The 19,719-nt window shown below is 56.5% G+C and overlaps 1 protein-coding gene across 1 annotated transcript in view; it reads right to left on the bottom strand.

Annotated features, from left to right (window-relative positions):
- Window positions 1-4,554: 4,554 nt before the first annotated feature.
- The window catches only part of ALG14 (ALG14 UDP-N-acetylglucosaminyltransferase subunit), a 49,515-nt gene continuing 34,350 nt past the window's right edge, over window positions 4,555-19,719 (bottom strand). The window contains exon 4 of the mRNA XM_066353328.1: window positions 4,555-7,697. Within this exon, the coding sequence (XP_066209425.1) occupies window positions 7,467-7,697 (231 nt within the window). The 3' untranslated portion in view covers window positions 4,555-7,466. The remainder of the gene's footprint in view (window positions 7,698-19,719) is intronic.

The raw sequence follows: 19,719 nt of genomic DNA, 5'->3' as shown, positions 1-19,719 counted from the left end.
CCTGACGCTCCTGGGCGGCCCAGCCTGTGGACAGGGTTAAACCCACGGGGGCTCTGTCCTGACGCTCCTGGGCGGCCCAGCCTGTGGACAGGGTTAAACCCACGGGGGCTCTGTCCTGACGCTCCTGGCCCAGCCCGTGGACAGGGTTAAACCCACGGAGGCTCTGTCCTGACGCTCCTGGCCCAGCCCGTGGACAGGGTTAAACCCACGGGGGCTCTGTCCTGACGCTCCTGGGCGGCCCAGCCCATGGACAGGGTTAAACCCACGGAGGCTCTGCCCTGATGCTCCGTGGCCGGGCTGGCAGCTGCTGGTCAGAGGTTCGGAACAAAGAGTGAAATCCTGGGATTAACTGTCAGAGCCTCGCATCAAATACTTCTCTGTTGAATCAGCTTCCCCTGGGGACGCCCCTGCACTGTGCCATGTCCCCCCTTGGCACCGTGACTCATGGGAAGCAGAGGAGCCACTCGAGTGGGGGGAGGGAGCTTGGGGGCCCCCGTGTCCCGGGAACCTGGGGGTCGTCCGCGGTTCTGGGGTTTCCCTGCGTGTGTGCCAGGCTCTGCCATGGGCCACTGAGACTCGGGGTGAACCGTAAGCTTCCTGTGTGTCAGGGTCACTCTCTGTAAGACAGACGTGGTAGTAAGGACGGTCCCCACCTGCCCAGGCCCACCAGACGCCGACGGGACGCCAGGCAGGAACGGAGGTAGACCCAGCGCATGGCCGGCTCCCTGCCCCTTCTGCCTGGTTCCTGCGCACCGAGGAGCCCGTGCTGAGGGTCCATCCCCACCGCCCTCCTCACGGCGCCCTTCTTGGGAGGGGGCGCAGCCCAGGCCAGCCCCGGAGCACGGCTGGGCCATGAGGCGGGGAGTTCTGGGTCCAGGCAGCAGACTTTGGCCGAGAGAAGGGAGCATGGGGTGGCAGCTTGTGCCCCACAGGAGGGAAGTGTCCAGCGGAGGGTCTCACAGAGGGTCGCCTGCCATGCCACCAGCACTCTGGGCGACAGAAGGGCTGTCACGGCTGCTGTGGGCAGGTCCACGGCCGCACGGACGTCGAGGAGGGTCTCGTCCACACCCCTCTGTGTCGTGTGGCGAGCAGACGGAAGCCGGAGACGCCAAGGTCAGCGTGATGGAGCACAGTCACGGTGGCTGAGCCCGGGCCTGCCCGCTCCAGGCCACAGAGCCTGGGCGGAGGACAGCCCAGCACCTTCCACGTTCACGGCCTGGAGGTGACCCGCGCTATCGCAGTCCCCCGGGAGGGCGGGCAGCGTCTCCTTGGAGACAACGGCGCCTTCGGGGAGCCAGTGCCCTGGACGCTCTTGTCAGGGTGACGCCGGACACCTCAAATATTTGCCGAGCGAGGCACACAGCCCTGCCGCGGATGAAGGTGACATTCTCACGGGGCGCCAGGGCGTTGCAGGGTCAGGATCGAGGGTGTGAAGTTGGAAAAATCTGGTCCCGGAACCAGGCGTGCCGACTGAACTTCTTGTCGTGAGTGACACGTGACGTGAAAGGGACTTTGAAATGTCCTTCCTTCCCTGCTCTCATTGGAAAACCTAGTTCGTTTCATTTTATGGACAATCCGCTCAGCCTTGGCCCGTTGAGCACCTGGAGACTTCTTCCACGCCCTCTGGTGTGAACACTTCTCATTGTGGAAATGCTCACACACACGCGACGGAAGAGGGGGTGAGAAGGCGAGGGTGGTATGAGATGCCCTGTGCACCCACCGTCCTCAGCCCGCCCCCCTGCCCCGGTGACCCCCACGGCTGTCCTGACTCACCCGTACACACACCCCACCCCTTCTGCGCCTGGTGGTGCCCTCGGAATCGAACCTCAGACCTTTCCCACTCCAGCCTCAATGCTTTTTTCCTTTAAGCTTTTGATGGACTTCTTAAAGCTCTGAGTGCGTCTGGCCGTTTAAACCCGGCTGTTTGACAGGGGTGGGGGGGATGGGGGGGCGTTCAGGGACCCCAGCGGGGGTGGCTAGGAGGCCTGGCACGCTCCTCACGGGTCCAGAGCACTCAGGGCCAAATCAGCTTGAAAATGGAACCTTCTTTCGTTTGGCTGCCAGAGGCTGGAACTGAAGAAGGGGACATTTGAGCTTCTTTTAAATTCCTGCTGAATTCCTGCCAACTCCGTAGATGGTATTTCCATAAAAGTCCCGTTTCCTTCCCTTTTCTTTGAAGAATGAAACTTCTTTTCCTTCTTTCTTTTTGAGAGGGAAGACAGTCATTCTGGACTCTCCATCCCTCCTGCTGCTGGGGTGTGGGGGGTGGGGGGGTAGGGGGGTGGGTCCCAGGACTGGCCCCCGTGTGCACATTCTGGGCTTTGACGAGCCACAGGAGGACCCGGGGACGGGGAGGGTGGCCCCGAGTCCCGTACTTCCATCGGCTGAAAACGTTGAAAGAGTTCTCTTTCTAGCCATTGACTTTCAAATCATTCTCCTAAATAGACTGGAGTGGTGGTGGTGGTGGTGGGGGGGGAGAATTCCAAGCCAGACGGGAAAAAAAAGATTTCCCGTTTCTTCGCCAGAAACACGGTCCTCACTCTGGGTGGCTGTCGTGGCTGTTAGGTCTCTGCTCAGTGGCTATCTCCTCGCCCGCATTCCTGCCGCGGACCGTCATACGCGGGTCACGTGACTTCTGTTTAAAGGCTGAAGTGTCTGAGGATGGAAAAGCCTCCATTACACAGGAAAGGAGAAGAGGTCAGGCCTCCAGTCCGGCCGTTTGCTTATTCATCTGCATGTGGTTAAGAGCGAAGAGGAGGCCCTGGCCGGTTGGCTCAGCGGTAGAGCGTTGGCCTGGCGTGCGGGGGACCTGGGTTCGATTCCCGGCCAGGGCACATAGGAGAAGCGCCCATTTGCTTCTCCACCTCCCCCTCCTTCCTCTCTGTCTCTCTCTTCTCCTCCTGCAGCCAAGGCTCCATTGGAGCAAGGATGGCCCGGGCGCCGGGGATGGCTCCTTGGCCTCTGCCCCAGGCGCTAGAGTGGCTCTGGTCGCGACAGAGCGACGCCCCGGAGGGGCAGAGCATCGCCCCCTGGTGGGCAGAGCATTGCCCCTGGTGGGCATGCCGGGTGGATCCCGGTCGGGCGCATGCGGGAGTCTGTCTGACTGTTTCTCCCCGTTTCCAGCTTCAGAAAAATACCATAAAAAAAAAACAAAAAAAAAAAAGTTAAAAAAAAACCCCAAACAAACAAACAAACAAAAAAACAATCTTCCCTCCAACAGAGTCCACACCCCTGCATACTGTGGTTGGCCGAGTTCTCAGACAACGCCCCTCCCCCGTGGCGTACACACCCGTACAGTTTCCCCTCCTCGAGTATGGGTGCCCTTGTGACTATCACGCAGGCAGACAGGGGACATCACTCCCCTGATTCACGGGCCAAAGGGATTTTACAGATGCAACTATGGTCCCTAATCAGCCGACACTGAGTTAATGAACAGGGAGGCTTTTCCCAGGTGTGCCTGCCGCCACCGCAGTGTGAGTCCCTGGCAGAGACCGCAGTGGTACAGACTCTGCTGCTGCCCTTAAGGAAGCAGGCCCCGCAGTCCCAGCACTGCCGGGAACTGAGGGTCTGCGCGTGACACGTGACCGAGCCCAGCCTGGCCGCCGCCTGGGTCCCAGCCTTGCAGGACCCTGAGCGGAGAACCAGGGGAGCCGGCCTGGGTCTGTGCCTGCGAAACGGGAGCCCGTCCTGCCTAGCAAGAGAAAAGGAAGACCCAGACCCCTGGCCGACGAGGGCCCAGAGGAGAGGAGGCCATCGCGCTGTTCCCAGACGCGGATGGGCAGAGCATCGCCCCTGGTGGGCGTGCCGGGTGGGTGCTGGTCGGGCGCATGCAGGAGTCTGTCTGACTGCCTCCCTGTTTCCAGCTTCAGAAAAATACAAAAAAAAAAAAAAAGAAAGAAAAAAAGAAAAAGGAACCCTCATTCACTGCTGGTGGAACTGTTAACCAGTGCAGCTATTATGGAAGAAAGTATGACAGTTCCTCAAAAAATTAAGACTAGAACTATCATATGACCCAGCAATCCCCCTACTGGGTATCTACCCGAAAAACTTGACAACATTGCTATGCAAAGACACATGCAGCCCCATGTTCATCGCAGCATTATTCACAGTGGCCAAGACAGGGAAACAACCAAAGTGTCTCTCAGTAGAGGATTGGATAAAGAAGATGCGGTCATAGATACAATGGAATACTACTACTCAGCCATAAGGAATGATGACGTATGGCCATTTACAACAACATGATGGACCCTGAGAACATTATACTGAGTGAAATAAGTAAACCAGAAAAAGCTAAGAACTGTATGACTTCACACTTAGGTGGGACATAAAACTGAGACTTGTGGACATAACAAAAGTGAAGTGGTTACCGGGGGTGGGGGTGGGGAGGGGAGTCAAGAGGGACAAATATACGGTGACGGAAAATGATCTGACTCTGGGTGACGGGCACACAACGCAGTCAACCGTTCAGATGCTATAGAGATGTTCACTTGACACCTAGGTCCTCTTATTGATCCATATCACCCTGTTACATTTAATTTCTATGCAAGTAACAAATTTAAAAGAACAGCAAAGAAACCAGTGATTCAACCTAAGAAGCCGCAGTTGGAGGGGGGGTACGTTTCCCACTTTTAACCTCGGTCTGGAAGCTAAACAACGTGTTTCAGTTGCTGTGTGCAGGGAAGCAGGGTTCAGCTCTGCCCGGGACAGGACCGCTACCCTCCACGGCGAAGCCACACAGCTTTCCTCGCGTGGACGTGGCTCACACGAGTCCTGGATCCCGGCACGGCTTCCTGGGACGGCTCCCGGCACGGCTTCCTGGGACGGCTCCGGTGTCCGATGGGGAGCACTGAGGACTCTCCGAGCTGGCCGGCTGCCCAGGCCCTGGAGGACAGCTGAGTGGCAGATAAAGATCTTCCGGGGAAGTAGGCGCGGGCAGGATGTGTGGTTTCCCTGCCTCCCGTTTCCAGACTGATGCAATTAATTGTTTTACGAGCAGGCTCTTCCAGTAAGAGCTGTGTCCCAGAGAGGTTCGAGAGGAATGGGAAGGGACAAGCTAGCTCTTGGTCTTCCCTCAGTTTGCACCGAGACTAGAGACCTCTCTCAGTGTGACAGACAGGCACAGCGCAGACACCGTGCCCCCTCTGCTGGAGTGACACCGGGGACTCCAATGAGCCATGGCAACAACACACAGCAGAACGTGTACTGTTTACCAAACAATCTGAGGCCGGGTGCGAAGGCAAAGGCGTGAAAACGTGTCTCAGCACCGCGGCCGAACCCAGAGGGGTCTCCCCACACAGTGATCTAACTCCCGGGCTCTCTCCCACGCTCCAGGCGTGCCGCTCTCTCGGTCACGGCTCTGCAGAACATCTGGGACATATGCTTCTGGAAAAAACCACGGTGTCTTTTCTGCAGCTCTTGTGGCCTGAGCACGGTGGGCTCTGGCCCGTGGGGGCCGGGGAGCTGCCCCGGAGCAGACGGTCAATGTCATGACCGACCACTCACCTGGGGCCCCCTCGGAGCAAAGCACAGAGCAGCGAGCACCCGAAGGTGAACACAGTGCACGTGTGGCTGTCCGTCAAGTGTCCCCGTCCCTGCAGAGAGCGAGAGGCTGGTTTCACTCGGTTCAGACTCCGGACTGGCCAGTGGAAACAGAGCCCGGGCCCGAGATGTGAGCAGTCCAGGCACGGGGGCCTGCCCCTGGGCTGCCCTCCGGCCGCTCAGGCCAGACAGTTCAGAGCGTCTCTGGCCAAAGACCCAGGCGGGGTCCTGCGGACAGAGGAGCTGACTTAATTCAGATGAGCAGAGTTTTAAAAGATGAACAAAGAAGGCTGGGTGGGTCACTCGGGGCATTTTAATTCTACATCGTGTTGGGTGATTGGGGCTCTTTCTACTAAAAGTCCATCTCTTCAGTAATTTCTTAGCATTTCTTTGTGAGGTTTATGTCACATTAACAAAACAGATTTATTTTTTTGTACTTTTCTGAAGTGAGAAGCAGGGAGGCAGACAGACTCCCGCATGCACCCAACCAGGATCCACCCAGCATGCCCACCGGGGGGTGATGCTCTGTCCATCTGGGCAGTTGCTCCACTGCAACCAGAGCCATTCTAGCACCTGAGGCAGAGGCCATGGAGCCATCCTCAGCGCCCGGGCCAACTTTGCTCCAATGGAGCCCCGGCTGTGGGAGGGGAAGAGAGAGACAGAGAGGAAGGAGAGGGGGAGAGGTGGAGAAGCAGATGGGCGCTTCTCCTGTGTGCCCTGGTTGGGAATTGAACCCAGGACTTCCACTCGCCATGATGACGCTCAACCGCTGAACCAACTGGCAGGGCTCCAAAACAGATTTTAAGAGGAAAAACTAAAAGCCTCAACTACTATGAAAGGCCTTCTTGTTCGTTGTGTGTTGCCTTGGTTCAGGAGCGGGGCTTAGAGGGAGGGGACGGACTTGCCGTTTCCCGAGGAGGCACCTGGCCAGGTTCCGCTCCAGGTGCGACAGGGGCATCCTAGTTAGGAGCACAGGTGCTCAAGCAGGACCCGCTCACTAGTGTGCGTCCCTGCCTCAACACGCAGTTTCCGGGATGAAATGAGTCAGTACCTGAGAAGTTCTCAGGGGAATACCTGGCGTCCAATAACCAGGCGCACAAAACGTTTTGTAAGCAGACACCCTTCCGAGCCTCCCCGCCTCAAAGGGGCAGAGACATTCTGAGTTGACCGAAACAGCCTTGAAAAATGTTTGGAGAGCCTGGATTCCTGGTAAACAAGAACCGTGTTTTTTTATGACTATGGCAATGGTCGTCTTTTAACTTAGCAATTAAACAAGAGATTTCAAAAGATACTCGGGATTGAGGCCAAGTACCCACAAAGCAAAACTGAAGGACAAAATTAAAAAAAAGAAGATACTGGTTTATGCTCAAGGTCCTGGAAGCCGGTGGGGTGTGCGCGGCCAGGAAGCAGGCTTCACATAACTGCTTCCTTTATGCTGGAAGGGCTCCCCGGGGACTCGCGGCTGCCACGCAGGAAATAAAGCCTGCTCTGTTGGAACAGAGACGCAGCAATACCTCTCCTTTTCTTTCCTTTCTTACAACGCAGAATACTGTTTAGTGTTTTTTGTTTTGTTTTGTTTTTTTTAAAGCTGTGGAACAGAGAGTTTTACTAAGTACACTGATTTGATATTCAGTTCTAGAAAAAAAATAATTACTGCAAGGTAACTTGCAGGCCGTGATCCATACTCAGATGTAGAAAAGAGGTGTAGATATCATACCTAACAGCGTCGTTACAGAACGGTTGTTTGATAACAGCCACCTCAGTTATTCACTGGGCTGTTCACACACTTCCCCCTCCGGGGCAGCAACGATTCTCGGGAGTTTTCAGAAGGGTTTACAATGAATGCACCTCCCCGCCTTCTCCCCGCTGAGCGTGGACACTACTAACACCAGAGACGGCAGAATGATACAGGAGTCCGCCATCTTTCGTCACACGAGACGCCCGAGGTACACAGACTTGGGGTATTTCTTCTTCAGAGCCGGCCACTGGACCAGGAAGTAATCGGAGAGGGGGTGGAGAATCCTCCCCGACAGGGACAGGTGTTCCACCCGGCAGACGCTCTCCACGTAGACAATGGTCACCTTCTTTATGCCCAGGATCCCCAGGAGGAGGGCCGATGCACAGATAGGAACACATGTTCCCGGTCCGTTACACAACACCTTAAAAAAACAAAAAAAGAAAAAAGGTTGAAGGGCAAATTAAAATACAGAATACTCATCTAAACAAGTGCTGAATTATTCCTTGTCAGGTGCAGGATGCTACTGACCTCGCCCTCCGGAGCCCGGCGGGTCTGTGCTGTGGCCTCTCCCGTGCACCCGTCTGTGCCTGGCCAGCCTGCCCTCTGCTGTGGGGCGGGTCAGCACAGTGCCTGCTGCCCGGCCAGCACTCCCTGCACAGCTGTGTTGTTCTTCTCTACACCTTTCCTTCTTCTTCATGGCCAAGTAATATTCCATTGTATGTACATAGGGACCCCTGCTTGTTGATCCAGTCGTCTATGGATAAAAACCTAGGTTGCTTCCATAGCTTGGCTATTGTAAATAATGTTTCAGTGAACATGGGGGTGCATGTATCTTTTTCAAATTAGTGTTTTGGATTTCCTTGGCTCAATGACCAGATGTGGAATTGCTGGGTCATCATGTAGTTTCATTTTTAGTTTTTTGAGGGACCTTCATACTGTGTTTCCACAGTGGCTACACCAGTTCATAATCCAGTCCACAGGGAATGAGGGTCCCTGTTCTCTGCACCCCCACCCGCACCTGTCATCTGTGTATTTACTGATGAGAGCCATTCTGACAGGTGTGAGGTGATTTCTCACTGTGGTTCTAATTTACATTTCCCTGATGAGTAGTGAGGTTGAGCATCTTTTCATGTCTGCTGGATGTCTGTCTGTCCTCTTTGGAGAAATGTCTATTCAGGTCCTCTGCCCATTTTTAATCAGATGGTTTTTTTGGGGGGAGGTGTGTTATGTTGTATGACTTCCTTATAAATTTTGGATATTAACCCCCTTATCAGATGTATTATTGGTGAATATCTTCCCCCATTCAGTCAGTTGTCTTATCATTTTGTTGATGATTTCCTTTGCTGTTGCAAAACCCTTTTTAGTTTGATGTCGTCCCCTTTATTTTTTCTTTTGCTTCCATTGCTCAAGGAGAGACATATTCAAGATGTTCTCAGACTGATGTCAGAGAGTTGACTGCCTATGTTTTCTTCCGGGAGTTTTATGGTTTCAGGTCTTACATCTAAGTCTTGACTCCATTTGAGTTTCTTTTCCTGCATGGTGTCAGAATGTGGTCCAGCGCTGCTGTTTTGCGTGCGTCTGTGCAGTCTTCCAACTCCACTTCCCGACGAGACTGTCCCCCCCCCCCCCAGCCTTCACGTCTGTGCTGTAGAGTGACTACAGAAGCCAGGATCTGTCTCTGGGCACACACCTCTCTTTTAAAAGGAAGATTCTCAGTAAATGTGGGTACACTGCCCGTTCTCTCTTCTTCACTACTTTGTGAGCTCCCCATGGGCAGGGTCCACTTCTAGGACAATCTATACACTTCAGAACAGTCACTCAGGGAAGTGTGAAGGGGAGAAGGGGTGGGGATTCCTTCTCTATCGCTCCTGCAGCCGACCCTCCCTCTGCCGGACTCCTCCCTACTTGTAACTATCCTACAGGCTTCTCATTAACATCACAGCTGTAACTGACAGTTAAACAAATTTTTTAAGCCATCCCACATCCATTTGCCTTTCCTGAGGGGAACCATTGTGTCCCTGGCTTTCGATTTAAGTGCCTGAGTACAGCGGACTCCACACCCAACCACAAGGAGAAGACACGTGACTCTGGCGAGACCAGTCGCAGCGCCCAACTCCCTGGCAAAGTCATCTATCTGTTCAGGGAAGAACACAGGCCCGTGAGAGACCACGAGCGGAGTGGAGCACCTGCTGGGGCTGCTGTGAGAACAGCGTCTCTTCTGCGGGGCCGGGACCTTGGAGGAGGCGGGCCAGGCACTGCTGACAACCTGTCCTGCCCCCACGAGGAGGGAGAGCTCGAGAATGAAGCCGCCACACAGCCGATCCAGGCAGGGCTGAGGGATGAAGACAAGCCGGGTCCCATGGGTGGCGTTTAAGACTCACAAACCCAGCCATACCTGAAGGAAACCAGATCTAGGCGGAGACCTGCAGGTCAGTGAGGAGGCACATTCCATCTTGCTTACGCCAGTCTGAATCAGGACCCCTGTCAGTGGCCACAGAAGCCCCTGAACCAGCACCGCCCTTCATTCTGCCCACCTCCCTGACTGCCCTCTCACTGACCATCAGCAGCGCCCACTGGTAGGTGTTTGATGCACGCCTGCTAGGTGATGGAGCAAATCAATAGTAAACCTGTCTGAGAGCAGGAAACCCAAGCGATGCACTATAGACAGCATCAGTCGTGGGCCTAGAAGACAGAGGCCAGGGCTAACGTAAACACGAAGTCACGAGGGCAGATGAGCCCGACAAGGACCAAGAGCGGTTACAGAGCACTGTGCTCTGCAGAGCTGGGTCACCACGGGTCACGGCCTGCTGGCTGGCACCTCACGTTGGCACGGATGAAAGGATGGTGCACTTGGGTGGTCTGAGCTCAGCTCCTAGCCTGGTAGGAACCCCATACACAGAATGTGGGCCCAGATCTTTGGGGTCCCGGGCTGGTTTGAAGGTCAGAGACCATAACGTTGATGGCGATCCAAGGGAGAGCACGTGAGATGAGACCGAGAGCCAGACGGGCAGCCCAGTGAGGCCACACCCCGCGGAGAGGACAGAGAAGCAGTCTACCTCGGAGGCACGGGCCCAAAGGTGAGATTTTCAACGACGTCCGGCTGGTGGAGGTGAAGGCTGGAGAGCTCGGGAGCAGGACGGCAGGAAGGTGTCCTGCGCTCCCAGGCCCATCGGGGGCTGGAGAACTAACTGGGGCCTGTCCCAGCAGAGCTGGTCCTGCCGGGGCCTCCGGGGAGGGCACCGGTGCTGCCGCGCTCCACACTTCCGTCCACGGGACGCTGCCCCCACTGTGTGGACAGGCCAGTGCTGAGCCGAGGAAGGAGCAGGCCCTGAGGGTCGGAACCGTGGGGACACAGGAGGAAGAAGGACTCGGCTGCAGGGTGAACAGGAAGCCAAGTCAGGGAAGGTGGTGACGTCAGCACACACCTTTTTATTTTGGAGAAACTAGAGAAAGGCAAGGCCATCGACTAACTTGTGCTGCACAGTGAGCCGCAGATGATGATGAAACAGTCCATCCTGTTGGCTGCAGCCACCAAAGCTGCAAAGGTAGAGACGGAGAAGGGGTCCTCACAGTGACGAACGCGCAGGCGGCTACTTCAGGGCTCTCTGGGCTAAGGGGTGGGGTGGGGGGCGGCGCTCAGGTAGGGCCGGGTGGGCGGAGCTTCCTGGGTGGGCGGAGTGGGAGGAGCAGGGCTGGGTGGGCGGAGCTTGCTGGAGCTTTCTGGGTGGGTGGAGTGGGCTGGAGCTCGCTGAGTGGGAGGAGCGGGGCCGGGTGGGCGGAGCTTGCTGGGTGGGTGGAGTGGGCTGGAGCTCGCTGCGTCGGAGGAGCGGGGCCGGGTGGGCGGAGCTTGCTGGGTGGGCGGAGCCAGCTGGGGAAAAGCTTATAGATGGAGAACAGGTCAGTGGGAGCAAGTGGGTGGTGAGGGAAGAACAGAGTCAGTTCTTTCAACGCCTGGAGGGAAGGGCACGAAGGCAGAGTGCTGAGCCGGAGCAGGTTTGGGGAAAACCGTTCTTTCTGAGAACATGACAAAGGGTGACAACGGTGGTGGCACTGGAGGTCTGCCCTCCGCGGGTCTCCCTTCAGTATTACTAACTTTCCAGCTCAACGCGAGAACTACAGAAAAGCATGAAGAAAAAAGTAATCCTCGTGACCGCACCCACCTGTTAACATTTGGAGTGCTTCCTTCCAATGTGTGTCTTCCTCTATTCACTGATATTTTATTATAGAATGTGTCCGTATATGAGCAGGATTGGGGGCTTATCTACAGATACTGTAAAGTTCTTTCCAGTTCTAGTTTCTGTGTGCTGTAAGTTGTTTTTAAAAAACCCCACAAATGTTAATGACTGCATATACTTAGTTCTATAAATATTTCATAATTCATGTAACTATCCCATTATTGTTGGAAATTTAGGCTCACTCTTTTTTTTTCTTTTTGCTATTCTAAATCATACTGTTATGAATTATCTTTGTGTATGAATCTGTGACCCCTAGGGCTTTAACTGTACATCGAATTAGGTTCCAGAATTCTTGCTGGGTGAGCCGCTGGAAGGAACAGCTCCGAGGATTTGAGGAAGTTGTAGAAAGTTTAATAAGACTAGCTCTCATAAATCGGGGATGGGCCACATGGTCGTTTTTTGTCCCTGCCTGGAACTGGTTTGAGTGACGACCCCGTGTGAGCTGTGGCAGCAGGTAGAGCCTGTGAGTCACAGCACAAGCGAGACTCTCTTTGCTGGTCCCCATCTGCGGCTGGTGGGTGGGCAGGAGCCTCGAGCAGGTGGGTCCGCCCAGGTCTGCGCTGGGGCTGTGGTGTGGGCAGCAGGTGGAGGAGAGTCTCCTGTGGCCCGGGCGTCACTGGCGGAGCTCCACGTCCGGGACCTGGGTGCCAGCCGCAGAGCCCTCTTGTCCAGCCACGTGGGAGCAGTGTCCCCCGTAGGGTTTTGGCCACATCTTCAAACCCTACCTCGTCAGCCTTCCACTAACTCGCAGAGTTCTCAGCTGCCTCCCACGGAACCCGCTCCCTGTTTCAGCCACCGGCGTGGACTTTCGGGGCTTGTTACCGAGACTCCGAGGGCTCCGGGCAGAACAAAGACTTTGAGGAGGAACGGGATGGACTTCCTCAGGTAGGGCAGGAGCCCTGGGCCGCAAGCGCAGGCTGCTGTTGGGGCCACACCTGGGTGAGCACCATGTGGACCAGGAGCAGTGGGAATGGGGGCGCTGAGAGCCGGGGACGGAGCCTCAGAGATCCGGACGAAGCAGCGTCTGAGGGGACAAGGGGCAAGGAAGGGACTGCAGCCAGAGGGCAAATGGCCCAGGACAGGAAGAGGGGGCAGTCAGCGGAGTAGCCAGTGGACAGCAGGAAGGCTAGGGCAGGAAGCAGGTGGCTGATGTGCGTGCTGGGCCCCCATTAGGGAACACAGCCTTTCTTCCTTTTTACGCCTACGTCATCACTTGAGCAGTAACGGGCAGAAATATCTAAGTATCAAGACCTACAGGAAATACCAAAGAGAGCCTAAACACTACAATCACCAACCACTGACGGACCTCACTGCTAACACAGAGGTTTCCAGGGTTGTCACCTCTGCACATGGCATTTCAATTATGTCATGACTCCACGCCGTGTTTCCACGCTGGCGTCACTGCCGGAACCGGCCACAGCCGCCAGCGCCTCCCGTGTCCCGGCCCAGCACAGCTCTCCACACCCTCTCCTTCTCCACAGCGATGGAGCCGTGAGCCGCTGCACCCAGACCAGCGCACTCATGCTGTGAGAACACTGGGCTACTGCTGGGTCCTCAAAGACCACTGGCTTGCACTTGCTTGGTGACAAAAAACAAAACAAACCAAAACAAAATAAAAGACCAGCCTGACCCGTGGTGGCACAGTGGACAGAGCACTGACCTGAGATGCTGAGGTCCCAGGTTCCAAACCCTGAGGTCGCTGGCTTGAGCGCAGGGTCTCTGGCTTAAACATGGAATCGTCAACATGATCCCAAGGTCACTGGCTTGAAGCCCAAGGTCACTGGCTAGGCTGGAGCCCCCCAGTCAAGACACATATGAGAAAGCAATCAATGAACAACTAAGGAGCTGCAACTACGAGCTGGCACTTCTCATCTCTCTCCCTTCCTATCTGTCCCTCTCTCTTGCTAAAAACAAAACAAAACAAAATAAACTGTTGCCAACGTCATCAAATAAAGGGCAATAACGTCAGGCCCTGCAGGACCTTGTGCACTTGCTAAGCTCCCTGTCCCGACACCCCACTTGCGTTGCTCCCAGTCAGCAGAAGACTCTGCTGACGTCACAGTCACGCCATTGGGCCAGGTCCGCTCGGTCTCTTCATCGTCCAGCCACTGTCCCGTCTGCCTGTCTGACTGATCCACTCCATCGTCCAGCCACCATCCCGTCTGCCTGTCTGACTGATCCACTCCATCGTCCAGCCACCATCCCGTCTGCCTGTCTGTCTGATCCACTCCATCGTCCAGCCACCAGCCCATCTGCCTGTCTGTCTGATCCACTCCATCGTCCAGCCACCAGCCCGTCTGCCTGTCTGACTGATCCACTCCATCGTCCAGCCACCATCCCGTCTGCCTGTCTGCCTGACTGATCCACTCCATCGTCCAGCCACCATCCCGTCTGCCTGTCTGTCTGATCCACTCCATCGTCCAGCCACCAGCCCGTCTGCCTGTCTGACTGATCCACTCCATCGTCCAGCCACCATCCCGTCTGCCTGTCTGCCTGACTGATCCACTCCATCATCCAGCCACCATCCCGTCTGCCTGTCTGACTGATCCACTCCATCGTCCAGCCACCAGCCCGTCTGCCTGTCTGACTGATCCACTCCATCGTCCAGCCACCATCCCGTCTGCCTGTCTGACTGATCCACTCCATCGTCCAGCCACCATCCTGTCTGCCTGTTTGATCCACTCCATCGTCCAGCCACCATCCTGTCTGCCTGTCTGACTGATCCACTCCATCGTCCAGCCACCATCCTGTCTGCCTGTTTGATCCACTCCATCGTCCAGCCACCATCCTGTCTGCCTGTCTGTCTGATCCACTCCATCGTCCAGCCACCATCCCGTCTGCCTGTCTGACTGATCCACTCCATCGTCCAGCCACCATCCCGTCTGCCTGTCTGTCTGATCCACTCCATTGTCCAGCCACCATCCTGTCTGCCTGTCTGTCTGATCCACTCCATCATCCAGCCACCATCCCGTCTGCCTGTCTGCCTGATCCACTCCATCGTCCAGCCACCATCCTGTCTGCCTGTTTGACTGATCCACTCCATCGTCCAGCCACCATCCTGTCTGCCTGTCTGTCTGATCCACTCCATCGTCCAGCCACCAGCCCGTCTGCCTGTCTGTCTGATCCACTCCATCGTCCAGCCACCAGCCCGTCTGCCTGTCTGTCCCACTCCGAGTGACGCCGACATGAACAACGGCACAGGGGCCGGGTGCCCAGGGCAGTGTTCCTGGATGTATGGATGGCGGGCACGGGGGTTCCCTGGCCCCCCCTGTCCTGCTTCTCAGCCTCGAGAGTCCGCGGCCATCACATGGCCAACAGGCCCAAAGACGTGACCAGTGAACTCTCCGTTTTAGAACAAGGGCTATCTACCCGGCCCTTGTGGGAAACCAGGCTCCCCAGCCTCGTGGCGTGCTGGTGCGGGCCTGGGCCACAGGCCTGGACAGGTGGCCGAGACACAGCACGAGGCTCCAACGTCCCCTCCACACCTGGGCGATGCCCAGTGCAGTGTCAGCATGAGCCTGTGACCAGACCACGGGCTCCTCCTGGCTGCCCCCACCCCACCCTGACCCAGGGCCGTCGGCAGACCAGAGCCTGTCAGATAATACAGATCGAATGAAAACCTAACACTCTCATTTCCAGGGCTGCTGTGCGTCATCGGTCAGGATCACGGCCGGGCCGAGCACACGCTGTTTTCCTGACCTTCCTGGTGCTTCTGCGTCCGGAGCAGGAAACTCAATCTTCCAGTTTTCCTGTCCTCTGGACAAACGGTCAAGGTGTCGGTTTCCTGCCTCCTCGGTCTTCTATTGTTTTCATGGAATGCTCAACCTGGGCAGGGTTCCAGGGAGGCTCTGAACCCCGCAGTGTGGTGACTCCCCTCAACCCCTACCCCGAGCCCTCCGCTCCGCTCCGCTCCGGGGCTCACCGCCCAGGGCCGCTGGGTCCGCCCTTTCCCTCCACCTGGAGCGGAAGGGAGCACACTGCCGTTTACAGGGTGTGGACGACGTACATAGGCACAGAGCCCACGTGTGGCCTTCTGCATGAGTACCTCATCCCAGGTGGGCGTCACCTTCGTTTTCAGACAGGGAGCCACAGGCATGGAGACACTGACCCTGTGAGATCACACAGCCCCAGGAGACGGCCTGCGCTCCCCTGTCCGGCATCAGGCGTGACCCCGTCCTCATCCTGTCCCCACCGACCAGACCAGTGTTAGTGGGAGCGGGCTCCAGGGCCGACCAGACACGGGCAGTTAGTTTAACTGAAGATGAAATTCTGGCAACTGTTATTAATACTTGATGCTTTAACAGAGAAATCGGTGGCAGACTGTAACATGGCATTGGGCTGAGAGGGTTTAGATGTTCAGCAGAGGAAACGGAAGCAGTTAATATTTAAAAAGGGCCCATCTCATCTTTTCCAAGCAGGAAGAACCGGGCTGGATTCGCAGCCCTCACCGGCTCTGGCTGTGTGGGGGCGCCTTCGTTGTGGCCCCTGATGCACGGTGTTCCCGTCTCGCTGAACTGACAGCCAGCCTGCAGCTCTCCTCAGACAATGTATGCTCAGATACCGTTTTTGTGTAAACAAAGGCTGATGCACTTTTCTAGAGGATTATCTGATTCCTGGTTCTGGGTCAGAAGGCTACACAATAACACTTCATGAGATTCTGGTTGTGTGTGTGTGTGTGCATGCACACACGCGTGTGTCAGAGAGACAGGCACGGGAGCCGAGGCATGATGACGGAGTTTAACGAACGGAGACGCTGAGTCCTGGACCTTGTGGCTGAAGGACGTGTCCCCTGGAGCCCGCCTGGCGTCCAGCCTTGGACACGCTGCCCGGGGGAGCCACGGCTCTCCTTGTGTGCACTCGGGCCTTCCAGGCTGTTTCCCTGCCAGTGTCCACCGCGCATTGACCAGACCCCGGCGAGGGCGCGCTGACCCCACCGGTGACCTGCAGAAGAAGCAGGACGGCTCGGCTTGTCAAAGCCACGTGTTTTCTCGAGGTTTTTGTTGCCTTCAAGCTCAGCTGAGTGTGTGACTGGCTGCAGGGATGACTCGCTCTGGCTACCCGCACACAGTCTGACCTCTGCTCTGTCCTCCTCTGTCCTCCCTGGCCTTCTCTTTGTCCTTCTGGTCAGTGGGGGGGCACAGCTGTGTGTTAGCTTCCACCTGCGGGGTCCCTCCCCCAGGTCTGCCCCTGGCCCGGCTGGGGAGGGTCCCTGCTGCACGGCACTTCAAGTCATATTCTCTGAACTCCGGCAAACAGCCCTCCCGTCTGGTCCATTTTCCTCTCCCCCTTCTCACCCAGACCTGCTGGTTCTACTCTGAAAGATCAAACCTGGGTCCTGGCCTGACCAGGCAGTGGCACAGTGGATAGAGCGTCAGACTGGGATGCAGAGGACCCAGGTTCGAGACCCCAAGGTCGCCAGCTTGAGCGCGGGCTCATCTGGTTTGAGCAAAAGCTCACCAGCTTGGACCCAAGATAGCTGGCTCGAGCAAGGGGTTCCTCGGTCTGCTGTAGCCCCACGGTCAAGGCACATATGAGAAAGCAATCAATGAACAACTAAGGTGTTGCAATGAAAAACTAATGATTGATGCTTCTCATCTCTCTCCATTCCTGTCTGTCTGTCCCTATCTATCCCTGACTCTGACTCTCTGTCTCTGTAAAAAAAAACAAACCCCAAAACAAAACCTGGGTCCTGCTCTCGGCCTCCACCACCTGGTGCAGCCTGCTGTCTCTCATGGGCTCACCTGGTGCTTCCCACCTGCCGCCCAGCCTGGACCCTCCTCGGGGTCACTGCCCACAGAGCTGGGACGTGACTTTCCCCTAATGTAAAACTCTGGTCATGTTATCATTTATCACTTATCGTCAATGGTTTCCTGCTGCTCTCAAAAGAAAAAAAGAAAAAAAGTCTGGCTCAATGGTAGAGTGTCCGCCCAGCATGTGGAAGTCCTGAATTTGATTTCTGGCCAGGGCTCACAGGAGAAGCGCCTATCTGCTTCTCCACCCTCCCCTTCTTGCTTCTCTCTCTCTTCTCCTCCCACAGCCAAGCCTCTATTGGAGCAAGTTGGTCCCAGCACTGAGAATGGCTCCATGGCCTCTGCCCTAGAGGGCTTTGTCGGGTGGATCCTGGTCCCAGCATAAGTGGGAGTCTGTCTGTCTGCCTCCACTTCTCTCATTAAAAAAAAAGAAATCCAAATACCCTGAATTAATCACTTTTCTAAAACACACTCTTATCTCTAATGATTTTCTTTGCCACGTGGTTTCAGGGCTCACCTGAATCACTTTTTTTGGGAACAGGCAAGCTCATGCCAGCAGCCCGCAGGAGCGAGAAAGAAAACACCGGGTGGGAAACAGTCCGGGGAGCCAGAGACAAGACTCCTCCCGCAGGATCTAAAGAAAAGGCCACATCTGCTGCGCCTCTGCCGCCCCGGCGCCCAGAGGGCGTGGCCTGGCCAGCTGCTGCCCCGCCCCGTCGCGCAGGGGGCGTGTCCTGGCCAGCTGCTGCCCCGCCCCGTCGCGCAGGGGGCGTGTCCTGGCCAGCTGCTGCCCCGCCCCGTCGCGCAGGGGGCGTGTCCTGGCCAGCTGCTGTCCCGCCCCGTCGCGCAGGGGGCGTGGCCAGGCCAGAACTGGTCTGAGCTCCGCAGGGACCCTGCTCTGACATATGCAGTTGCATCTTCAGAGGGTCTAGCAGACTCGGGCTGTGTGCTCAGAGGTGCCACCTAAAGCAGGGACGTCCTTGCCCGTCCGCGGAACGCACGGCCTCCTCCCTGAATAAAGGCCGGGCTCTGGCTCTCCCTCCCTGCAGGGACACCGAAAATTCTCTGCTGGCCGCGCCCACTGCGGATGAGCGCCTTCGTGGTGTGAGTGGCGGCAGCCATAGAGTGGACAGTGACACCGGCTAGCTGCAGCAGCGAAGCCAGAGCTCCGGTCTGTGGAGACCCGAGAGCAGGCTTTGGACACTCAGCAGTCTTAACCATGAAGGTCCCTAACATTCCGGATGTAGCTGACGGTGCACACAGCCCTCGGGACACACAGCAGGAGACCTCGCTGAATCAGACCAGGTGGGAAGAGCAAGGGTCACCTGCTCCACAGTCACTGAGACCAGCCTCACATTCTGGGGCAGCTGTGTCATCACCACCCCAGATTGGTGACAGCAAGCTAATACTCCCTGCCCACCACACTGGGAAGCCCACAGACCAACAATTCCCAAACACAGGAGTTTCCAGCACAGACTTCCACAGCGGGCTGGGCCTTCCAGGTCCCCAGATGTCACATTACCATTTCAGAATGAGTGCTTCTTAGCACCTAGGAAAGTTAGAGGAAAACACAGACCTCTTTTCATTTTAAGATTATTGTCCACAGTTAAATTTATTCGTGACAAAATGGGCTGGCACTGCCACCTGTAGCGTGTGTTCTTGTGACTGCATAGTAACATCTCGGGATTTGACAATATCTGCGGTCCTTCCTCCCTTCAGAACCGCTGCTCACCACGTGTCGACTCTGCTTCCTGGGAGAGACGGGGTGGACACAGCGCCAACGATGATGGCTGACATTTCAAACTGTCAGCCCTTTCTGAGTGCGACAGGACGTCTGTTTTACAGGAGAAGAAATCGGGGGCTTGAAGGAGTGAAGGACGGTCAAATCACACGGGCTCAAACTGTAGTCCTGGACTCTGGGGCCTGAGCGGTCACCTTCCACGCCAGGGACTCTCCGTCCGGCAGAACCCACAGGCAAGTGCACCGGTGCGGTTCAATGCAAGACCCCCACAGGGTACAAACAGAGACACAGGCTGAGCAGCTCTGGGCCAGGCCTGGGACCTGAGGAGGGGACGTGTAAGCTGGGCGTGGACGCACAGGAGGGGCTTTTGGGAGGAGAAGGTGAAGGTCCCTTGGGCAGAGGAGCCACACCCCTGCACGGAGAGAAGGCATCACCCCAGCCCGGGTGGAGGCACAAGCGGAGGCCAGAGAGGAGACAGAGAACAGGGCTGGGAGAGGCAGAGCCACACGGCCTGGTGACCCGCAGGCAACGAGCCCACAGCTGCCCACCGGCCTGGTGACCCGCAGGCAACGAGCCCACAGCTGCCCACCTCTTAGCCCGTCCCGATGACCAGGCAGGATGCCACGACGAGGACTAGGGGAGCTGAGTCACGGACGCTGCGGCTCTCTGGGAGTGCTCCCTGCTGCGCTCTTCACATCACGAGCCCGGGAGCCTCAG

This window comes from Saccopteryx leptura, chromosome 11 (genome assembly GCF_036850995.1).
Source record: "Saccopteryx leptura isolate mSacLep1 chromosome 11, mSacLep1_pri_phased_curated, whole genome shotgun sequence".
In the NCBI taxonomy this organism is placed as follows: Eukaryota; Metazoa; Chordata; class Mammalia; order Chiroptera; family Emballonuridae; genus Saccopteryx; species Saccopteryx leptura.
Note: the sequence above shows the minus strand (reverse complement) of the source record. Positions and strands in the feature narration are given on the sequence as shown.